This window comes from Schistocerca gregaria, chromosome 4, assembly GCF_023897955.1.
Source record: "Schistocerca gregaria isolate iqSchGreg1 chromosome 4, iqSchGreg1.2, whole genome shotgun sequence".
In the NCBI taxonomy this organism is placed as follows: Eukaryota; Metazoa; Arthropoda; class Insecta; order Orthoptera; family Acrididae; genus Schistocerca; species Schistocerca gregaria.
The window spans coordinates 521,637,694-521,661,321 of record NC_064923.1 but is presented as its reverse complement, the minus strand read 5'-3'; the positions used below and the strand labels follow the sequence as shown (position 1 = coordinate 521,661,321).

The 23,628-nt window shown below is 38.0% G+C and overlaps 1 protein-coding gene across 2 annotated transcripts in view; it reads right to left on the bottom strand.

The window, feature by feature from the left end:
• Positions 1 to 23,628, bottom strand: part of LOC126268028 (integrin alpha-PS5-like) — a 554,707-nt gene that overhangs the window by 93,015 nt on the left and 438,064 nt on the right. For both annotated transcript variants that reach the window (XM_049973448.1, XM_049973449.1), the window contains exons 16-18: positions 16,208 to 16,424; positions 6,487 to 6,665; positions 6,292 to 6,355 (exon numbers count right to left, since the gene is read on the bottom strand). In XM_049973448.1, the coding sequence (XP_049829405.1) occupies positions 6,292 to 6,355; positions 6,487 to 6,665; positions 16,208 to 16,424 (460 nt within the window). The remainder of the gene's footprint in view (positions 1 to 6,291; positions 6,356 to 6,486; positions 6,666 to 16,207; positions 16,425 to 23,628) is intronic.

Here is a 23,628-nt window from a genome sequence, read left to right as displayed (position 1 = left end):
GTCAGTGACACAATAAGCGCAGAGCAGCATAGAAACTCCATGGTTCTTCACTACACACTCACTAATACGTCAATGGACTGTCCGACAGGTAGTTGTTGGTGCCATTCAACTAGCATGTCTACTTTTTTCTCGCGACTGATTTTAAACCTGCACACACAAACATGGGACAAGCAGTAGGTAGGATTTTACCATCCCACAATCATATATAAAATGTCCTGTGTTTGAGACACTAGAAGGCTGAGTGGTTCTAGAATTTACACAGAGATTCTTGAATCACTACAGTTTATGGCATCAGCATAAACTTTACTCGGGAAATGATATTATAAGCCACATATGCAGAGTTATCATTATTCTGACTCACTGATACAGTTTATGAACTATGGGAGCATCTCTGTTGCTGTGAAACTGGTAGTGACTTTTTAATAAAAAGTGTTTTAATCTCCCTCCAAGACAATGATTTTTTTTTTTCACGGGGTTATTTGTATCACAAATTTTCAAAAGCATTCAAGGTGATCAGAATACTGTCTGTCTAATCCCTGTGAGTTGGAACACATTCATTAGGCCATTTTTAGGGCAAATTTTTCCAAAAGACAGAGCTGCTAAATAACAGTAGGGACAAGGGGTATGGAACAAAGGATAACAATCATAATACTTTTCAACTTTTTCATAAAATCATAATAATATTGTTAAATATGAAAAGTGAGCCTCACATCAATAATATCAATGCAGTACTTTGGGAAGTGTTCAAGCAGATGTGCTATGCATAAAACAATATTACTAACTTGGTAATTCCACAACAGATTACAATTCTGAGCAGTCAAGAAGTCAGTAAATGTTCTCTGAAAGACTTGAGTATACAATGGAAATATGCATTTATAAAAGTGGAAATGGGCAACTGATCTCTAATTATATACCCATCTCTTTCCTTCTGGTGTTCTCAGAATGATTTTGAAAAGATAGTCTACAGCAGAATATTAAACCATATTTCTGAGGAAACCCTATTAGCAACACCTCAGTTTGGCTTCCATAAAAGCTCTTCTCCTGAGAAGGTAATATATACTGTCTGAAACTCATTCTAATAGAACTAAACAAGAAAAAAATACCCTCCATTTATTTTTTGTGTTATTCTCATGGTCTTTGACCATGTCAATCAAACAATTCTGCTAGGAAAACTAAAATAGTGTGACCTAAAATATAATCCTCTTGTAATGGTGTAGACATGTCTTAACAACTGTAAAGGGAAGGTCATATTTTCAAGTAATACAACTGGAGTAAATAAAATTAAGAGCAGGAAAACATTAAATATTGTGTGCCACATGGTTCGGTGTTTGGTCTGCTCCTGCTCATGGTGTACATAAACAATTTACTTTTACCACAGATAGACTCCAGAACTGTAATATTTTGTTATGAATCAAATACACTGCCAGACAAAAAAATTGAAGCACCCAGAAGACATTATTGTATGTCAATATACTTTGTGCATGCCCACATATTTGGCAGGTATGTAAATGAGCAGATTTGCAATTCTCTGTGGCAGGTAGAATGACCACCACAGTGTATTAACATTGATCATTTTTTTGTGTTGTTATCATATCTGACAGAATATATGTAAGGAGTGTGAAGAGTGTCAGATATCACAAGATCACTGTGAAGGACAAGGAGATTTGCTTACTCATGTGAGACATTATTATCAGCACCTTACAGAGTTTGAAATGGGCCTGGCCTCGTTGTGTTCTTCAATTTGACCAACTAGACAAGTCATGCAATATCCAAATTTGTGGACCATTAAGATCTATAGTGCCACAATATTGAACTGCATAGGAACCTGAAGAAAGGTGTATCCATCTTCAAAGTTCAGGTCAACCACATCTAACCACTACTGGGAAGCTTGCAACATTGTGCACCAAGCACATCATAACTGCTTCACATCTGCAACTCCCATTTAAGAACAAGCAAACAAGTAAACAACATTCTGTGTCACTCGGCACCACTGGTCAGAACCCTGCAGAAGCCAGACTAGGGAATGATCAACCCTCTTCTACTGGCTGTTGTTAACACAACACATACAGCTACATTTGGAGTGGGGCGAGGACCGGAAAGCATGGACTTGATTAATGGTGGCACACTGTGTTGATTGATGAATTTAGGCTCTACACTACCTCAGATGATCATCGTTGGTGGGAATAGTGGCAATCTAGGGAAAGGTCTCATTCTTCCATTGTGTTAGAGAGGCACAGTGAATCCCAGATCATGATGAGAGGAACCCTCAGGTATGACTTCAAGTCACGGCTGGTAGTGACTGAGGGAACTGATGGCCCAACAATAGGTCATGGACATCCTGAGTCATCTCTCATCTGATAGTACTGTGGTACCACTTTCCAACAGGACAATGCTCATCTACACATGGTGTGTGTCTTTATGAACCGTCTGCTTGATAGGTACGCCCATTGCCAGCAAAATCCCCAGATCTGCCACTCATAGTAGATGTGTGGCACCAGCTCAGATGTTGACTCTCTTCCAATGCTTATGGCATCATTCCCGACGAAATCAGTGCATTCATCCACGCCAGTGGGGAAAGAACATCATATGAGGAGGGATGGCTGTAATAGGGCTGCCACTGATAGAACTGATACCAATGAGGAAAGAGTAGGCATCTAATGGTGTCAAGGATAAGGGCTGAAACAAAGTGGTGAGACTGCAACTGTGGAACTCTGTGAACATGGAACTGAATGCTGCATGGTACAACAACATTGCAAGCAACCTGAACGAAGGTGGTGCAACTGGCCAAACACAAACATTATGGAGGGTCTGTCTAAATACTGCTCATTAACATGCTCACTCAAACACTGCATGGGAGACTGTTGGCCATGAGCCCACAACAAATTCCACACATGCCTCAACTACAGGTGATGGTCACTGCAACCAAAATGCATATCCAATTATTCCCCCTATAAACCATAGTCTATGTCCTCCAAATGAGTGTCCACAACAGAATGGAAAGCACAAACAAACAATTACTGCACTTTCACTTGCAAGTGAATCGCACTGTCCTGTGAATTGAATATGCTGTAGACTATGACCTGCAACCCCAAGTGTTGATGGTACAAGGCTAAGTCCTCACTCTGGCCATCAAACACCCAAAATTGCACTGCTAAAATGGGAGAAGCATGCTGAGACATGCTTTTGCAGACAAATCCTGCATGAGATTGCATCATGTCAGCATCCACAAATCTCTCTCCAAGACTTCAGAGCAGCTCTACAGGAAGAATGGGTGTTATTGCCTCAACATGACACTGATGAGATCACTCACAGCATGCCCCATAGTTGTCATGCCTTTATTGCTACCAGAGGTGGAAACACCCCACACTGAGCACATCAACTAGTTGTCAGAATGTGTGTGCAAATCCTTTAAGTTGGAAAAAAGAAGAACATTGTTGTCCACCATTACATAAATTGCAGTTGTTTATGTTCTGTGTTTTTTACATTGTTTCTACTATCACCTGTTTACACTGTTGTGTGGCAAAATAAATACAACCTTACAAAATTTCCCTTTGTTGTTTTACTTTTGGACACCAGAGTGCTTTAAAAAATATTGCTGCTTCCTCTTTTACAACAAGTGCTTGGTGTTCATGTAATACTGACTGTGTAATATGTAATATGTTTATTATTACACTGATATTGGTTAACGAATAACATTTACCTATATGCAAAAGAAAAGGACATCATTTTACAATCATTACTGCTATTAGTCATGCAGATAGAAAGGACTCTCATACAGGAATGTAGACAATCAGATAATTTATTGAAAGAGCAGCTACAATGGTATGTCCTTAATTTTATATCAAGTTTACTAAAATTCTAAACATTTTATTCCATTTTTTCCAGCAAGTTGTCGAGCATTTTACCAGAATACAAGGAGTAAAGTTTATGTAGAAATTAATTCTATGTCTTGTACTGCAAATATATAAATCATTTTATAACAAACTGATTTGCATTACTAGCAATAAATGGTAGAAATTGAGCTTAAGAAATTGAAGATCTTTGGAAAGACCTTTGCAAAATGTTGTTTATTTGCTTTACATAACATTGATTTGCTGGTAGCTCATTTTTGGTTGATAAATACTTTATCAATAAAATGAGATTAAATTGGAAAAAATCTATATACATGTAAAAATCTCCTAAACCACTGGATTCATTCCAACCAAACTTGGTATATCTCCTACATACTGTCTGAAAAAAATCAGTGTGGGGGTAAGAACCACCTAGTTCCCATACGGGTGGTGGTAGGGATGAAAAAGTTTGGTAATGTCTGACATTTAGGCTGTTTTCACAACTGTCGTGTTGTGCAGTTAACATCAGAATGCATTGCAGGGGTTGTAAGTGAGCAGAGAGAAGGATGCAGGTGTGGATAATAAGAGGGGAAGAATGTGATGGACAGAGAAAACTCAAGGTATAGGTGAACAGAGATAGTAGATAGAATTAGATGGACAAAGAGACAGGGAATAGGAGATGAACAGAGAGAGGGGAAGAAGAGATGGACAAGAAGAGGGCTAGGAGGAGATGGACAAAAATAGGAAGTGGAGCAGATGGTCAGAGAAGAGTGAGGAGAAGATGGACAGAGAGGGAGCAGTAGAAAATTGAAAGAGAGATTGTTACAGAGAAGGGCAGGACGGGATGGACAGAGACAGGGGAAAGGATTGAGAAGTGTTGGAGGCAGGTGGAAGAGGGAATGGGGTTCTGGGTGGGTGGAAAAGGAAGAGGGGGCATGGGGACATGGAGAGAGATAGGTGGGAGGTGGAGATGAAAGAGATAGGTGGAGAAGGAGTTGGATAGAGAGAGAGGAGGAGTGGATAGAGAGAGGGAGTGAGGGAAGTGGACAGAGGGAGAGGGAGAGGGAAGGAGATGATGGGCAGCAAGAGAGGGAATGAGTAGGTGGTATGAGAGAGGGGGGAGTAGAAGACTGAAAGAGATATGTGGAAAGAGGAGATAAATGAGACAAGGAGGAAATGGGCAGAGAGAGAAGGAGGAGCAGATGTGTGCAGTATATTCGCCATACTTAAATGTGGACAAAGTCATGGGTAATAAGCTAATTAGTAAATAAAACATCTTGGTCATTCCACAATGTCATTTCAGGTTACAATACATGTTAGTAGAAAATATGGGCATACAATGGGAAACTTCTACTCACCTTTCACATATTAGAGCACAATAACTTCATCAATATGGAAGGATGTTGACTTACTTACTCAGAAAGGCAAATAGGAACACACAAAGCATGTAAGAATGGTAGGGGTATCATCATGGCCCTGATGTCAACTAAAAGGATGTATGTGACATGTGTGCACTGACTGTGCAGTGAGGGAAATGTATGCTTTAACTCACCATGAGATATTAACAAATAGTGTAACATCCATATGACACCATGTGCCAGACGATTACATGGTAGCTGTTTAGTACTGCATGTTCCTCTGGGCCTCATTCCCCTTGTGTAATTACTTTTTTATGTAGAGAAGCAACAGTCCCTACACAACACCTTGTAGGGATCTGATTCTAATCTTAGTTTTATTTTGTTGCTGAATTAATCAATATGACAGTATTTTCTGTGGGAAAAAGAAGCCCCCAACAATGCAAAAAAGATTTCAAAAATGCCAAAATGTTTTAGTGTCCCCAGCAGAATAGTATTGTAACAGAATGAACAATTTTTACATGGCTACAAAATATGCCCACAGCTTAATCTTCCATCTTTAACTAATATAAGGCTTGTGCATGTTGTAGAAATAATGAAAGTACATTTATGTAAAGCATGGAAAACACACAAACACAAGCATCTACTTGAATCACATTAAGATATCATACATTTTTGTATAACATTAGTCAGTTTGGTAAATTTATATATGCATTCTCTACTTTTGACAACTTTATTCAGCATTATATTCACTAAAACTAAAAGAAAATTAGATAAAACTATCTATTTCTAGAGTTTATCACTGCAAGTTTTGGATAGAAAGTAAGGGGTTACTTACACACTCACTAGTCCTCATCACACTATTACCCTTTAATCAGAGAAATAAAAGAAAAGTAGAAAGTAAACATCAAGAAAAGATAGCTAATGGGTAAATAGACTTATAATAAAATTTAAAGAAAATAACTTACTTTACTAAAAGACTTGACATACCTTAGCATATAACAGATTTAATTTAAGGAAACTAGTTTTAATAATTAAATTTAACAATATGTTTGTGTACATGTTAATATTATGTGTGCATAGGCTTAATAATTTACAAGATTTACCTTATATAAATGTCGCACATGTTGATCTGAATCTTTCAGCAAAAGATAGTCTGGTTTTGATAAGCTGAAATGTAGAGCAAAATAAATAAATAAATTGGAATTCTACAAAGTTGGTGAGCTAATGATATATAAGATTTGTATGCAATTATTCTCATAGAATAATGACAACTTTGGTTCTCACCAAGAAACACTTACCCTGAGATCTTTATGTTTGCTTCTCTTTCCAATTGTACCACAGTTGAGCACTGTGTTGTATTGTTTATGTCATTACTTGTTGTATTTACAATGATTGAAAATGTCAGCATTGTAGCATTTTCATTTATAAAGGCATATTTTGTTACACTCATTACATCAAATTCCACAGTAAGATTTTTCTGTAGAAACAAACAATAGCAAATTACACTGTAAGAAATGTGAGCAATAATATTATTATTTTACAGTAATTGTACCTAACGCCATTTTAAAAAGCAACTTAGTTATTCAAAGTACCACAATACATTCAGTGTTTATTGCTCAATAATGAGTATTGGGCAGTCGCAGAGGGTGGGCTTACTGGTAGTTGGGAGCTCCAACATCAGGTGCGTAATGGGGCCCCTTAGGGATATGGCAGCAAGAGAGGGGAAGAAAACCAATGTGCACTCCATGTGCATACCGGGAGGAGTCATTCCAGATGTGGAAAGGGTCCTTCAGGATGCCATGAAGGGTACAGAGTGCACCCATCTTCAGGTGGTCGCTCATGTTGGCACCAATGATGTGTGTCGCTATGGATTGGAGGAAATCCTCTCTGGCTTCCGGCGGCTATCTGGTTTGGTGAAGACTGCCAGTATTGCTAGCGGGATGAAAGCAGAGCTCACCATCTGCAGTTTCGCCAACAGGACTGACTGCGGACCTTTGGTACAGAGCCGAGTGGAGGGTCTGAATCAGAGGCCGAGACAGTTCTGCGACTGTGTGGGCTGCAGATTCCTCGACTTGCGCCATAGGGTGGTGAGGTTTTGGGTTCTGCTGGATAGGTCAGGAGTCAACTACACACAACAAGCAGCTACATGGGTAGCAGGGGTTGTGTGGCGTGGGCTGGGCAGTTTTTTAGGTTAGGTGGCCTCGGGCAAGTACAGAAAGGGCAACAGCCTCAACAGGTGCGGGGCAAAGTCAGGACATGTGGGGACCAAGCAGCAATCGGTATTGTAATTGTAAACTGTCGAAGCTGCATTGGTAAGATACCGGAACTTCAATCGCTGATAGAAAGCACCGAAGCTGAAATCATTATAGGTACAGAAAGCTGGCTGAAGCCAGAGATAAATTCTGCTGAAATTTTTACAAAGGTACAGATGGTGTTTAGAAAGGATAGATTGCATGCAACCGGTGTGGAGTGTTCGGCGCTGTTAGTAGTAGTTTATCCTGTAGTGAAGTAGAAGTGGATAGTTCCTGTGAATTATTATGGGTGGAGGACACACTCAACAACTGAGCTAGGTTAATAATTGGCTCCTTTTACCGACCTCCTGACTCAGCAGCATTAGTGGCGGAACAACTGAGAGAAAATTTGGAATACATTTCACATAAATTTTCTCAGCATGTTATAGTCTTAGGTGGAGATTTCAATTTACCAGATATAGACTGGGACACTCAGATGCTTAGGTCAGGTGCTAGGGACAGAGCATCGATTGACATTATACTGACTGCACTATCCGAAAATTACCTCGAGCAATTAAACAGAGAACCGATTCTTGGAGATAACACCTTGGACCTACCGATAACAAATAGATCCAAACTTTTCGACTCTGTATGTGCAGAACAGGGAATCAGTGATCATAAGGCCATTGCAGCATCCCTGAATATGGAAGTTAAAAGGAATATAAAAAAAGGGAGGAAGGTTTATCTGTTTAGCAAGAGTAATAGAAGGCAGATTTCAGAATACCTAACAGATCAAAATGAAAATTTCTGTTCCGACACTGACAATGTTGAGTGTTTATGGAAAAAGTTCAAGGCAATCGTAAAATGCATTTTAGACAGGTACATGCCGAGTAAAACTATGAGGGGCGGGAAAAACCCACTGTGGTACAACAACAAAGTTAGGAAACTACTGCAAAATCAATGACAGCTTCACTCCAAGTTTAAACGCCGCCAAAACCTCTCAGACAAACAGAAGCTAAATGATGTCAAAGTTAGTGTAAGGAGGGCTATGCATGAAGCGTTCAGTGAAATTCTATGTACCGACTTGACAGAAAATCCTAGGAAGTTCTGGTCTTACGTTAAATCAGTAAGTAGCTCGGAACAGCATATCCAGACACTCCGGGATGATGATGGCATTGAAACAGAGGATGACACGCATAAAGCTGAAATACTAAACACCTTTTTCCAAAGCTGTTTCACAGAGGAAGACCACACTGCAGTTCCTTCTCTAAATCCTCGCACAAACGAAAAAATGGCTGACATCGAAGTAAGTGTCCAAGGAATAGAAAAGCAACTGGAATCACTCAACAGAGAAAAGTCCACTGGACCTGACGGGATACCAGTTCGATTCTACACAGAGTACGCGAAAGAACTTGCCCCCCTTCTAACAGCCGTGTACCGCAAGTCTCTAGAGGAACGGAAGGTTTCAAATGATTGGAAAAGAGCACATGTAGTCCCAGTCTTCAAGAAGGGTCATCAAGCAGATGCGCAAAACTATAGACCTATATCTCTGACGTCGATCTGTTGTACATTTTATAACATGTTTTTTGCTCGAGTATCATCATTTTTGGAAACCCAGAATATTCTCTGTAGGAATCAACATGGATTCTGGAAACAGCGATTGTGTGAGATCCAACTCACTTTATTTGTTCATGAGACCCAGAAAATATTAGATACAGGCTCCCAGGTAGATGCTATTTTTCTTGACTTCCGGAAGGCATTTGATACAGTTCCGCACTGTCGCCTGATAAACAAAGTAAGAGAATACAGAATATCAGAACTGCTCTGTGGCTGGATTGAAGAGTTTTTAGCAAACAGAACACAGCATGTTGTTATCAATGGAGAGATGTCTACAGACGTTAAAGTAACCTCTGGTGTGCCACAGGGGAGTGTTATGAGACCATTGCTTTTCACAATATATATAAATTACCTAGTAGATAGTGTCGGAAGTTCCATGCAGCTTTTCGCGGATGATGCTGTAGTATACAGAGAAGTTGCAGCATTAGAAAATTGTAGTGCAATGCAGGAAGATCTGCAGCAGACAGGCACTTAGTACAGGGAGTGGCAATTGACCCTTAACATAGACAAATGTAATGTATTGCGAATACATAGAAAGAAGGATCCTTTATTGTATGATTATATGATAGCGGACCAAACACTTGTAGCAGTTACTTCTGTAAAATACCTATGAGTATGCGTGCGGAACAATTTGAAGTGGAATGATCATATAAAATTAATTGTTGGTAAGGCAGGTGCCAGGTTGAGATTCATTGGGAGAGTTCTTGTAGTCCATCAACAAAGAAGGTGGCTTACAAAACACTTGTTCGACCTATACTTGAGTATAGCTCATCAGTGTGGGATCCGTACCAGATCGGGTTGACGGAGGAGATAGAGAAGATCCAAAGAAGAGCGGCGCATATTGTCACAGGGTTATTTGGAAACCGTGATAGCGTTACGGAGATGTGGCAGACTCTGCAAAAGAGGCACTCTGCATTGCAGCATAGCTTGCTCGCCAGGTTTCGAGAGGGTGCATTTCTGGATGAGGTATCGAATATATTGCTTCCCCCTACTTATACCTTCCGAGGAGATCATGATTGTAAAATTAGAGAGTTTAGAGCATGCACGGAGACTTTCAGACAGTCGTTCTTCCCACGAACCATACGCGAGTGGAACAGGAAAGGGAGGTAATGACAGTGGCATGTGAAGTGCCCTCCGCCACACACCGTTGGCTGGCTTGCGGAGTATAAATGTAGATGTAGATGTAGAATCTTGACCATTTGAAACTAGTATTAAAGTTATGGTGTCTGTATAAGGGTAGTATTATGCAATACAAATCAATTCCTGTAGAGATCAGAAGAAATTCAGTTCACTCTGAACAAATTTCTACAAAGAACTAAAGGAAATTAAAGGGCAAAAGATCAGGAAATGGTGTGGAAGATAGATATATATATATATATATATATATATATATATATATATATATATATATATATATATATATATATATATATATATATATATGAATGTAACTTTGAAGAACTGAAGTTTCTGATTGATCAGGAAAAGCCAGACACCACACAGTCAACATAAGCAGAGGAAACTGATCACCATACTTACATAGCATTAAGCAAAAATGTTTATTTTACTAGTAACAGCTCTTCCAACTGTCAAATAATAACAGATCATCTGTCCAGTGAACACATACTTATATGTTTTGGAACAGTTGCCACATTATGCACATAATTTCACATAACCTTCCAATCAGAATACTTGCTTTATTTTATTTGCACCATTAATTATAGTAGAGAAATACGCATAAAACAGCACGTGTAAAAAATAAATTATGCAGTTCTCCTTTTGTATTTGCAATAAGTTGTTGTTTTGGTAGTGATTTAGGAATCTGTGTTGCAACAAAAAAGCCCTTGATACACTAAAATACTTACAGAAAATTATCAGGCATCTTTCACCCATTCTGCATAACTCTTGCAGAGCATGTCTTGTTTTAACAAACATGACTTAAGCCTACATGCTAACTTGAAGCCTGAACTTACAGATGTTACTTCCAAACGCATTGCAGTTGTGTTTGTTATGTACACTTCTAATAGTGAGTCAAAGCTACAAATTATCACTATTTCTTTTCTGTAACCAAACACCACAGGGGCTCACTTACAGTGCCACTAGGAAAAAAGCCAAATAGTAATGAGTTTGTCCTAGAGATCGTAGTGAGTATGTTATTAAAAGTTTTTGCTCTTTGTATAACAACTGTATTCAGTTGGAAAATAAATCCCTATAGATACCATTTACACAGAGAACATAACTTATTCTATCTGAGACTGCTGCAGAGGCAAGCAAAATATTTTGATTCACATCTACTTTCTCTCCATACTGTAACTGGGCTTGAATCACAGCCCAAAACTTAATAGTTGGTACAAAATTTAAATATCGCCACAGAGTTTCATGAAGCAAAATACTCTGATCATATGTTTGTTATATGAATTCACTAAAAATTATGACACAGTTAATTAGAATAATTAATCTCAAAACCACTATTCTCATGAGATCACCAACCAACTATACATCCAACAGAACATCCACTATCATACTGTGACCAGAAGCAGGGATGACCAATGACTGGCAGAGCAAAGCTGAGTGCAACATGTTGAAGTTCAGTGGTTGCTTTACAGCCCACACCACCTGCCTTATCCTTTCCAGTAACACCTCCATAGGTGGGAATTGTTTTCTTGGACTCAGTTTTTGTCAGCCCTATCCCTACGTCAAATTTCACCTTGTCCCAATCCTTCCCACTTCACTTTATCACTGTACACTAACAGCTCCCCCTTGGCACTCTCCCTCTTCCTCTGATCTGTCACCCTCTCCAATGTGTTCTCTACATCACTGTGTGCCACTAGCAATTCCCTATACTTACACCATGGGGCGCTCGTCAGTGCCACATTCCTATTCTTTCCCTTGCTGACTCTCCCACCCAGCCATCAGCCACCATTTCCTCCAAGCCTCCCTCTCCCAGCCTCCATTTCCTCTCATTGTTACTCTTCACTCCTAGTCGACTTGCAGTACTCACACAATGTGGTTAGTTGAAACATTGTAGCAGTGTGTGTGTGTTTCATATTAGTTTATTGTGATAAAGGATCTTGTCCAAAAGCTCCACAACAGTTTCAATCTTGTTTCTGTCCCTTTAAACTGATTAGTGCCTCAGTTATACTGTGAATGATTACTTTTACTTCTTCAATTATTTATATGCTAACCAGGATTTTTCGTTGACATATTTATTACATCGTCAATCATTTATTGCTTCTGTTATGAGGTGAAGTGTTGTGTTTTGTTCATTCCTCTGTTCATATGTCACTTTGCTTTTTCTTGCACTGTACAAGACATATCTAGTTGCTCAGTTTTCTAAAACATGATGTAGAAACCAGTACCTGTCACGACTCAAACATACTCCCCATCAGTGACACTGATTACCATTTTCCCCATTAATATCCCTACATAGATGCTATTTCCATTGTTAAGCAGTTCGTCAATAAACAATTACTAATACAAAATCCATATTTCGTACATAAAATTTTCATTCTCCTAAACATTCCCTTTGTCATTGTGGAGATGATACACAGAGAGACCAGGAAAATATTCACAAGCACTAGAACTGTTCTGTTTTATGGCTATGTTTGTACAAGTTATTTATATTAAGTCATACCAAAAAGACAGCAGTATCTGGTATTACTCAAATAAGTGTTTATGGATTACTAGCATGCTGGGATACTGAACAGTCAACAACTTATCATATTATTTCAATACGACAAACAGCCAAAGTATCAAAATAACTCTTTTTATTACTTGATGATCACTATTTTCCAGGTTTGATTCATAACACCCATCCAATCAGAATAAATATTACTCCATATAGCAATCAATCATAACAATCCTTATGCAAAGGAGTAAAATGCAAGTGATCATGAAAGCAGATCCAACCCAGTATTCCTTGGTTTACTTCCATCCTTCCTATTGAAATTTCCCTCAGTATAGTTATGAAAATAATTGCCACGTATTTCACACATATATTTTTCCTTCTCTCTCCCAATCCTACCATGTAATTCCACTTAGGAAATATTTTCTGTCAACATGAATGTCACTACAGTTATAAAAACTCATTCATTCCAGCTTAACTATCCTCCACAAAACTGATTCATCTCATATAGTTTTGTGATGTCTAAATTTGATGTATCTCATTGCAAACAACAAAACAGTGTATTTGATTTGCAAAATGTGATTTGTGTGAGACTTCAAAATCAAGAATGTGATTCTCTTAATTTATTATACACTGATGACCCAAACATTATCACCTCTGTCCAACTCAAGGTCGTATGCTGCCTGGTGGTGCTGAGGGCACATGATGCAGTAAGAGGGGTATATGAGGGGAGCAGTGACACTTCAGGAATCATTCTAGTGACAATAAGTGGCATAAATGGAGAATCCATTGACTTAAATGACTTTAACAAAAGTACAAACAGTGAAGCTGGTCACCTGTTCACGTGCTACTGTTGTGAGCATCCATGGAAAGTGATTGAAAAATGCTGAAAACATGAGTAGGAGACAAGAAGCTGGACATCCATACCTCATCACAGAACATTTGGACCACAGGCTTGCCCACTCTCCAAAGCAGATGTAACAGATCTGATGACAGAGGACACTGCTGGCACAGGTACAAATGTGATGGAACATGCCGTACAGCACACAGTGTTGAACAAGGAGTTCCATAGTAGAGGACACCTAATTGTTTCCATGTTAACCAAACAACATTGTCAATTATGATTACATTGAGCATGGGATCATCGAGAATTGACTGGGGATCAATGGAACTGTGTTGGCCAGTTGGATGAATACCAATGACCAGGTCAATGCTCATGCCACCACCCAAGTGAACGGCTGCTCGAAACAAGCAGCACACCATAGATGCAGGCAAATGGGAGCAGTTTATGTTATGGGGGATATTCATCTAGGGTTCCGTGGAACTTGCAGTAGTATCCAATGCACCATGACACCTGTGGACTATGTGAATATTATTAGGGACCATCTGTAAACTCATTATGCTTGATGTCTTTCCCAACAGTGATGGCATCTCGCAGAAGGATAGCTATCCATGTCATAAAGCCAGAATCCTGCCATAGTGGTTTGAGTAGTATGCTAGTGAACTCATATTGATGTCTTGACCATCAAATTCAGCTTACCTGAATCTAATAACACTCAACTGGGATGCTATTGGGCACCAGCTCTGCACTCACAAACCAACTGCCCATAAACTACAGCCCGTGCGTGACATGTGCAAAGGCATCCAGTGCCACAAATCTCTGGAAACGTACAAAGTACTTATTGAATCCATGGCATGCAGAATCACTGCTGAATTGCATTCCAGAGGTGGATCAATATGCTTTTAAGCAGGTAGTCGTAATATTTTGGTTCACCAGTGTATGAATTAAAGTGCTTTCCTCCTCAGTTTCTTTCCAGCTACCAAGTGAGGTCGCATAGTGGCTATCACACTGAACCCGCATTCAGGAGGACGATGGTTCAATTCTTTATCCGGCCATCCTGATTCAGGTTTTCCATGATTTTCCTAAATCAATACAGGATAGTTCCTTTGAAAGGGCATTGCCGCCTTCCCTCCCTGTCCATCCCTAATCTGATGACTTCGCTGTGTGCTCTCCTCCCCCAAATAATCCAGTACTTTCCAGTTCCCATAAAATCTGTTTCTTCAACTTAACATATATTTGTTTCATTTTAGGGGGATCTTATGAAATCATAAACATGTTTGGCTGTCAGATAACTCATGCTCGTCTGTCAACCTCTACACTCCTCTTGGCGAGCTAGTAGCATTTTGCTGTCATTTATAGCAATGGAAGATGGACCTACCCTTTGTTGCTTTGCTTGTGGAACAGGTAGGTTTTGGGATGGAGATAAAGTGCAGTAATAGATTTTTACAATGCAGGCTTTCATGTCTGGTATTTGTGTTTCTTGTGATATTTGTTTTGTGATAATTAGACTGTCATTTGTGGCATAATCTCTGCTCAATTTACTGTTTCAGTGCTGGAGACATCATCAGGGGCCATAAAACTCAGAAATGTGTTACAATCTCAAACCAGATCAGTAGTCTGAAGTGCTACTACATATTCAGGCAATAGCTGGTTTATGATTTCATCAGTCTGCTGCCTAAGATCACTGCATCATACTGACCTATATTGTAGAGCTTTATTCAGTACTAAGGTCTATCACTTGTCTAGTTTCAATCCTTCTCCTTTTTGATCAAATTGATTTTATGTTTCTGAATTTATGTGGTCTCTCCATATATCCTAACATAGTAGTGATATGATCGATGCAAGTATCTTCTGGCCAACAGGAATAAATTGGCAATTCCTGAAAATGCATAGGAAACAGGGAATCACCAAATTTGTTTCTCTTATACCATGATTTTATCAAGCCCAAATCATTACTATACTCGGATGTGCAGTGGAGCCATAGAAATTCAGAAACACTAAAACATCTTCAAAATAAGAGGAACTGAAATTAGACAAGTAGTGGGCATTAGTACTAAACAAAGCACCATAAAACAGTTCAACAAGACTATGCTCTCTTAGTCAGTGTACTGATGACATAATGAACAGACTGTTGCCTTGAGACATATAGAGTGTTCAGCTTGTTGCACTTGGATATTGTAACTGCTTTCCAAGTTGTTATGGCCTCTGATGATATATCTGTTATTTGGAACACTAAATGTTATGCCATGAAATGGCCTTGTATGACATCCAAATGCCCATAAAAGAAATATCACCAGAAAAGGAATGTGGTGTTATACCAGAAGATTTATTTGTGCATACTTGTTACATGAAACAAAACTTCAACTTTTAAGTAATGTAGCAAATAAGGTGAAACACTAAATTATAACAAGGCAAAGATCTTGTTCTGAAGAAAGGGTTCTACTTCACAGTCACCAGTATAATCACTTATGTAATAATGCACCATGAGACACATTCCCTATAACAACTTATATCTGAAACTTCTGAAAGAGTGGAGCAGTATCCTAAAATGTCCATACTATGCCACCATTCCTTTCACACTGAGATTGTAAAGCCAGAGTAAAAGATATGGAACAACTGATTTTGCCTGAGTCCAACTAAAATAAAAATATTAATAGTGGTTTCAGTTGTTTCTTGATAACCACATAATACAAAAAAATACTTACTGCCACTATGGTGTCATTATATACATTTCCAATATCACACACAATTTCTAGATCTATTGTTTGTTTACATAGTTTTGGTATCTTTGCTGGTTCAATTAATGCTTCACTTTCAACTGTCAAGGTAACTGAATAAGCTGGCTCACAACCATTGTGAAGCATCACTTCCAATGATATTAGACCTTCTGAACCAACAATATAAACATTGTTTCCACCAAATCTGAAACAAATATAATTACAATGCCACAAACATATCCCTTTTGTTAATTTCTTGCCTCCTCTGAGTATACATTTTCTTTAAATGTTTAAATAGGTAGACTCTGGCCACCAGCAGGACACTGAGTATCAATTAATCAATGACAAACAATCTTTAAGAATGAATTTAAAATCACAAACATTAGTTTAAAACATGCATTCATCCATTCACTAATCATTCTTCGAGGATTTTATCATCAATTTTCAGGGGTACGTAACTAGTCCAAATATACATTAGCGAAGAGACACAATTGTTAGAAACTGTATTCATTATTAACTGCTATTCACTTCTATAAATCATTTGGGCTACTTCAGGCTATATTAATTTTAATGGTGACTCTGCTAGTCTGAAAGAAATAAGGGTGAGAGAGGGATGGGGGTGGGGTTGGGGGGAGAGAGGGAGGGAGATAGAGCTGGTGCCCCCTCACGTATAATACATATTTTCTATTTATACCTGCTGCTGCCATATGCAAACACAGAAGTACAGAAGCAACAGATAATTACAAGTTTAAGTTGAGTGCATTTTCAGGTGTAGAAGTGTTAGTACGCATATGATAGCTGTAATTGTCAGAGAGTGAAAATAAATACTGCATTTTCAAGGACTACAGAGGTACATGCTACAGTATTGTAGTAACAATAGCCAACATTTTACAAATAACAGTCATGAATTTTTCAGTTTACAGGACATAAAATAACAAATTGTGTGATTCATAAGACACTTAAAAGGATTATGTGGAACACAAGTAAGAGAAGGAGCAAAGTTGGCCACTCACCATATAGTTGAGATACAGAGCACTGGATAGGAACATAAAGAAGGCTGATAATGGTGCTGAGCTCTCAGGCAATGTTGTTATTTGGAATTAGTACAGAACACTTATACACAGTGTAATGGAACTGATCTATAGCTCACCGCTTCCTATATGTAATACTTGTCAATGCATTTAAAAACAAATGGACTGCTCGATACTCTTCAAAAATTCACTATATGATGCAAAAGAGTTCAAAATTCTAATTTCACATTTTGTATGGTTTTAATGACATCAATAAAATAGTTCTTCACACTTATATACAAAATATGTGTCAAAATTATGGATCTAACATAAATAATATAAATTGTCTAAAAACTTAATTATTTTTCATATATTGGATTTATCTAGGAACTTGCTTATTCAATTTTATTTCCATTTGAAGTAATCAACATTAACATTATTATATATAAACTTTTAAAATAACTTCAAAGTAAAGATTGTCAATAAGTAATTCATTTGTTATCCAAATGAATTTCTTTGACACATTGATAATGTCGTGAGAAGTCATATGTTCATAGGAGTGAGCTGTAGTTATTACCACATACTGGCTTGCTGAGCAGTTGTAGTTTCATATTTTATACTTGGAAGTTAATTAAAATGATTCTGTATGATAAAAATTGTGACTGTATTACATACAGCTTTTTTGAGAGAAAGTATAATTTTTTATTTGTGAAACTGCTGTAACTGACTATAATGAACAAGTTTTAAATCTGAAGAAAGTGTGGAAACATGAAAAATACCATGTTTGAAATGAAGGCAATAAAAAAACAGCTGAATGAAGTTTAACCACACAGTGTACTTACCTGAAAATCAAAACCTAGATCATACTACATAAACACAAATTCTTTCAATGAGCCATGTTTTCATTAAGGAGCCAAAAGAAACAGATGATAGTAATATTTTTATTATGCAGCCATCTTTCATTAGACTAGGATTTTCACTACAAAAATGTGCATTTGATTTAAACAACAATTAAAGACATTTTTCAAGCTTGCACATTTAATTGTTTTATGCATTATAGAGGGGACATTCATAATGACAGGCACTCATATATGGATTTGTTGTACTGGCAATCTACATTGTGACAGGTAGAATGGGTGAGAGACAGGGGAGATGGGAGATGAGGGGAGGGCTGTATAGAAGAGCAAATAACACCTGGGAGGGACAGGCAGCAAGGGAAAAGAATAGAAATGTGGCATCAGTGAGCTCACTGTGGCTAAAGAAAGGGATCTTGCACATAATTAGATCAAATTAGATTATATTAGATTAGTACTTGTTCCATTGATCATGAATACAACACTTCATAATGATGTGGAACGTGTCAAGTTAATAAAAGGTGTCGATACAAGATATTACATTAGACAAAAACGAAATATTACATGACACTCAATTTTTTTGGGGGGGGGGGGGGATGGGTGGTGGGGGTGGGAAATTACCCACTTACTATATCCAAAATATCATCTAATGAGTAGAACGAGTTGCCATTAAGAAATTCTTTTAATTTCCTTTTAAATGCTGTATGGCTATCTGTCAGACTTTTGATGCTATTAGGTAAGTGACCAAAGACTTTTGTGGCAGCATAATTTACCCCCTTCTGAGCTAAAGTTAGATTTAACCTTGAGTAGTGAAGATCATCCTTTCTCCTAGTTTTGTAGCCATGAACACTGCTATTACTTTTGAATTCATTCGGATTGTTAATAGCAAATTTCATAAGTGAATATATATATTGTGAGGCTACAGTGAAGATTTCTAGCTCTTTAATTAAGTTTGTGCAGGATGATCTTGGATGAGCTCCAGCAATTATTCTGATTACACGATTTTGTGCAATGAACACTCTTTTACTCAATGATGAGTTACCCCAGAATATGATACCATACGAAATCAGAGTATGAAAATAGGCATGGTAAGCTACATTACTCAGATGTATATCACCAAAATTTGCACTGACCCTAATAGCATAAGTAGCTGAACTCAAACATTTCAGTAGATCCTCAGTGTGTTTTTTCCAGTTCAAACCCTGATCAATGCATTCACCTAGAAATTTTGAATATTTTACCTTAGCTACCGATTTCTGATTGAAGTCTATATTTATTAATGGGGTCATTTCATTTACTGTGTGGAACTGTATATACTGTGTTTTGGTAAAGTTTAATGAGAGCCCATTTGGAGAGAACCACTTAATGATTTTCTGAAAAACACCATTTACAATTTCACCAGTTAATTCTTGTCTGTCGGGTGTGATAGCTATACTTGTATCATTGGCAAAAAGTACCAGCTTTGCATCTTCATGAATATAGAATGGCAAGTCATTAATGTATATTAAGAACAGCAGAGGACCCAAGACTGAACCTTGTGGGAGCCCATTCTTGATTGTTCCCCAGTTTGAGAAATAACCCGTTTTTTGCATATTATGTGAACTGTTAATTTCAACCTTCTGCACTTTTCCAGTTAGGTATGATTTAAACCATTTTAGAACTGTCCCATTCATACCACAGTACTTGAGCTTATCTAGAAGTATTCCATGATTTACACAATCAAAAGCCTTTGATAGATCACAAAAAGTCCCAATGGGTGACTTCTGGTTACTCAGAGCATTTAATATTTCATTAGTGAAAGTATATATAGCATTTTAGTTGAAAAACCATTCTGGGAACCAAACTGACATTTTCTTAAAACTTAATTTTTACAAAGGTGTAAAGCTACTCTAAAATATATTACTTTTCAAGAATTTTGGATAAGGCAGTCAGAAGAGAGATTGGGCAGTAGTTATTGACATCAGATGTATCCCCTTTTTTATGCAGTGGTATATCAATGGAATACTTCAGTCTACCTGGGAATTTACCCTGCTTCAGAGAGCTATTACATATGTGGCTAAGATTCCCACTTTTTTCTTGGGAACAAGCTTTTATTATCCTGCTGGAAATGCCATCAATCCCATGTGAGTTTTTATTCTTGAGAGAGTTTATTAACTTCCTAATTTCAGATGGAGAGGCGGGTAGAATTTCAATTGTATCAAATGGTGTGAGTAAGGCCTCTTCCATTAACTGGCTTGCTTCTTCTAATGAACATTTAGACCTTATTTTCTATACAACATTTAAAAAATGATTATTCAAAATGTTTACGATTTCTGGCTTGTTGTTTATCAAGTTTCTATTCACTTTGATGGTGATGCCGTCATCCTGCACTCTTGGTTGTCCTGTCTCCCTTGTAATAATATTCCTAATTTTTTTGATTTTGTTATCAGAGGTATTAATCTCAGACATGATGCACAAGCTTCTGGACTTTTTAATAACCTTTCTTAATGTAGCTCAATACTTTTTATAATATTTGGCTGTTTCTGGGTCATTACTCTATCTTATTGTTAGATACAGTTCCCTTTTGTGGTTACAAGATATTTCTATTCCTTTAGTAAGCCAAGATTTTCTGCATTGTTTCTTATAATTAGATTTAATTACTTTCTTGGGGAAACAATTTTCAAATTATCTTACAAGTGTATCATGAAATAAGTTATATTTTAAATTAGCATCAGGTTCCTTGTACACCTCATCCCAGTCTAAGTGCTGAATATTTTCTCTGAAATTTCTAATTGTTGAGGCATTAATTGAATGCACAACTTTGGGGGGGTAGTTTTGAATTACTGAATGGAACTATGTCATATACTGTATCTAGCTGAGCATCATGATCAGAAAGCCCATTCTCAACAGGACAAGAATTTATGTTTTTAAACCTATCTTGGTCTATAAAAGTGTTATCTATCAATGCGCTGCTGTTCTTTACTAACTGAGTAGGAAAATTAATGACAGATGTCAAATTGAAAGAACCGAGCAAGACTTCCAGGCCATTCTTCCTATTACACACACTCAGTGAATCAACACTGAAGTCCCCACAAATAATAATTTGCTTTCCCGCATCCAAGTTTTCCAGGAATAAATTAAAGTTTCCTGAAGGGGACCTATATACTGTTACAATTATAAAAGAGCCCCCCTTCAGTTTAAGTTGGCAGGCCCATGCTTCTATATGTTACTCTAGACAAAACTTTTTTGTATCTAAGCTTTCTACACAGTGATAACTTTTGACATATGTGGCAACTCCTCCTCCCAACTTATTCTCTCTACTCACATGTGCAGCTAGTTTATAACCACTAATATTTACCTTTTCCATATCAGACACAATTTGATGCTGAGACAGGCATAGTATATCTTTATTATCAGATTCAGTGTCATCTAAACAAACCAAGAGCTCATCTACTTTATTCTTCAATCCCTGAATATTTTGGTGAAAACTGGTAACATTATTTTTTACTTTACTTCTGTGAGAGTCTACTTTTTTTCTTTAATTCACCAATATTTTGGTTAAATATAGTAACATTATTATTCACTTTCGTGTTGTGAGAATTTTGTGAGTTTTGGTCCTCTTTAGCACCTGCCTGCCTGAACTTCTCATTGGACACTGATTTTAGTCTAAAAAAGAGGTACATTCATGAGTACCAGTGTCCCCTCCCTTATAGTTTTCGCTAACAACACTGCCAGTTTATCCTTCCCTTTCCTATTGAGATGTAGGCCATGCCTTGTGAAATCCCCCCTATCAATAGCCTCTACAGGAACCAATCCAATGTCTGACAGAGTGGCCGCCCTATGCAACTTATCCAACTCCATATTTACCCTCCTGACAGAGCGGTTCAACTGGGGCTGATCATTCCGCACGAAAGCAGGCATCAGCAAACATTGGTATGAGTCGTTGCCAAAGCTATTTTCACCAGGTCACATTCAATTCTGTAGCCCTGATCCCTATCAATACTGTTTCCCACTCCACCCACTACCATCACATGATCCTGCTTTGTGAATCCCTTGCACAAGGAACCTATATCCTCTACCACCTGGCTAAGACTTGCGCTTGGCTTTAAAAAGTTTGTGACCTGGAAGCTGATATATGATGAAGTGATGGAATTAGCTTTGTGTGTTGGTAGAAGGTTGGGGGGAGGGGGGGGGGGGTATTTGGGGACGATTGGAGTAGGAGAGTGCAGGAAGAGGCTAGCAGAGATGGAAGTCTTGAGGATTGTGGGACCTAAGAATGAGTGAGTGTAAGGCTGATCAAGGAAGTTGTTATTGGAGGAGTGAGAGGCTGGCAGCATCATCCAGTTGGTGTATCATCCAGTTGGTGTAGGTTGTGAAGCAGCCATTTAAGCCAAGTACATTGAGCTCAAAGAGCATTTTCTGTAACTCAGTGGTCAACTGTAACGTAGACCACAATTTGGCAATGATCATTCATTTTGATGGGTGTCTTTTCTTGTGATCATGGCCGCACAAAAGACAATGCAATAGTTACAACATGGTTGCTTTAATAGGTTACTGTGCCTCTGGTGGAATATGCTATGCCTATGACAGGACTGGAGTAGAATGTGCTGGGTGAGTGCGTACGACAGGTCTTGAAACTAGGTATTCAACAGTGGAGGAATATTACCCAAGTGGAAAGTTTTCTGGATAATGGATGGCATAAGAATGGGACAGGATATTTTGTAAATTGGTTGGGTTGCAAACCACCATTTTAGAAGAAATGAGGACAGCTGCAGCACAATTATAGGTAGTGGAAACCATGGCAAAGAATCTGCATAAGTTGTTCCAGTGTGGTAAGATATTAGGTAATGTGGGTATGTGCTCCTATGTAGCTTGTTCATATGAGCAGTTGGAGGATTAGGGGTGTGCATGGATATGGGATGGGATATCAGTTTGTGTAATAAGTTTGGATGATAGTGCTTGTCAGCGAAGATCTCAGTAAGATCTTTGATACACTGCAGATGCTCCATGAATAAGTGTCCAAAGAACATGGGAGATGCCTTTTAATGTGGAAGAAGCAGCAGCTGTCAATGTAAAGGTAATACTGATGATTTGTGGGCTTGACATGAACAAGGCATTTATCAATCAGTTAGAGAATTGGAGGTCAGCATCCAGGTAGATAACACAGTGGGTTGAGGAGAACACAAAAAGGAAGTATTTAGTTTTACCTGTGTTTTCTTTACAGTATATATTGCTTAAATTTCTTGTGTGTTTTTGTATTTAATAGATTTATTCTCATGTTTTGTCGGGGGTTAGTAGTGCAGTAGTTGCTCTTTTGTTTGTTCTGAAAACAAAGATTACTTGATTCAGCATAGTTAGCTACTTAGGCTGGCTCCAACTGTCACCTGTGACACATCTCCATGGCAGTAAGTTAAGTATTTGGCTTCTCCTGTGATTTCTTGCTAGTATATACTACTTATATTCTGTGCAAGTTTTTTGTATTCAAGAGGTCTAATATCATGTTTTGTAAGGGTAAATCCAGGAAGTCTGCAGCTCAGTTGTCCTTTCTTCTGAACGGGTAGTGTTA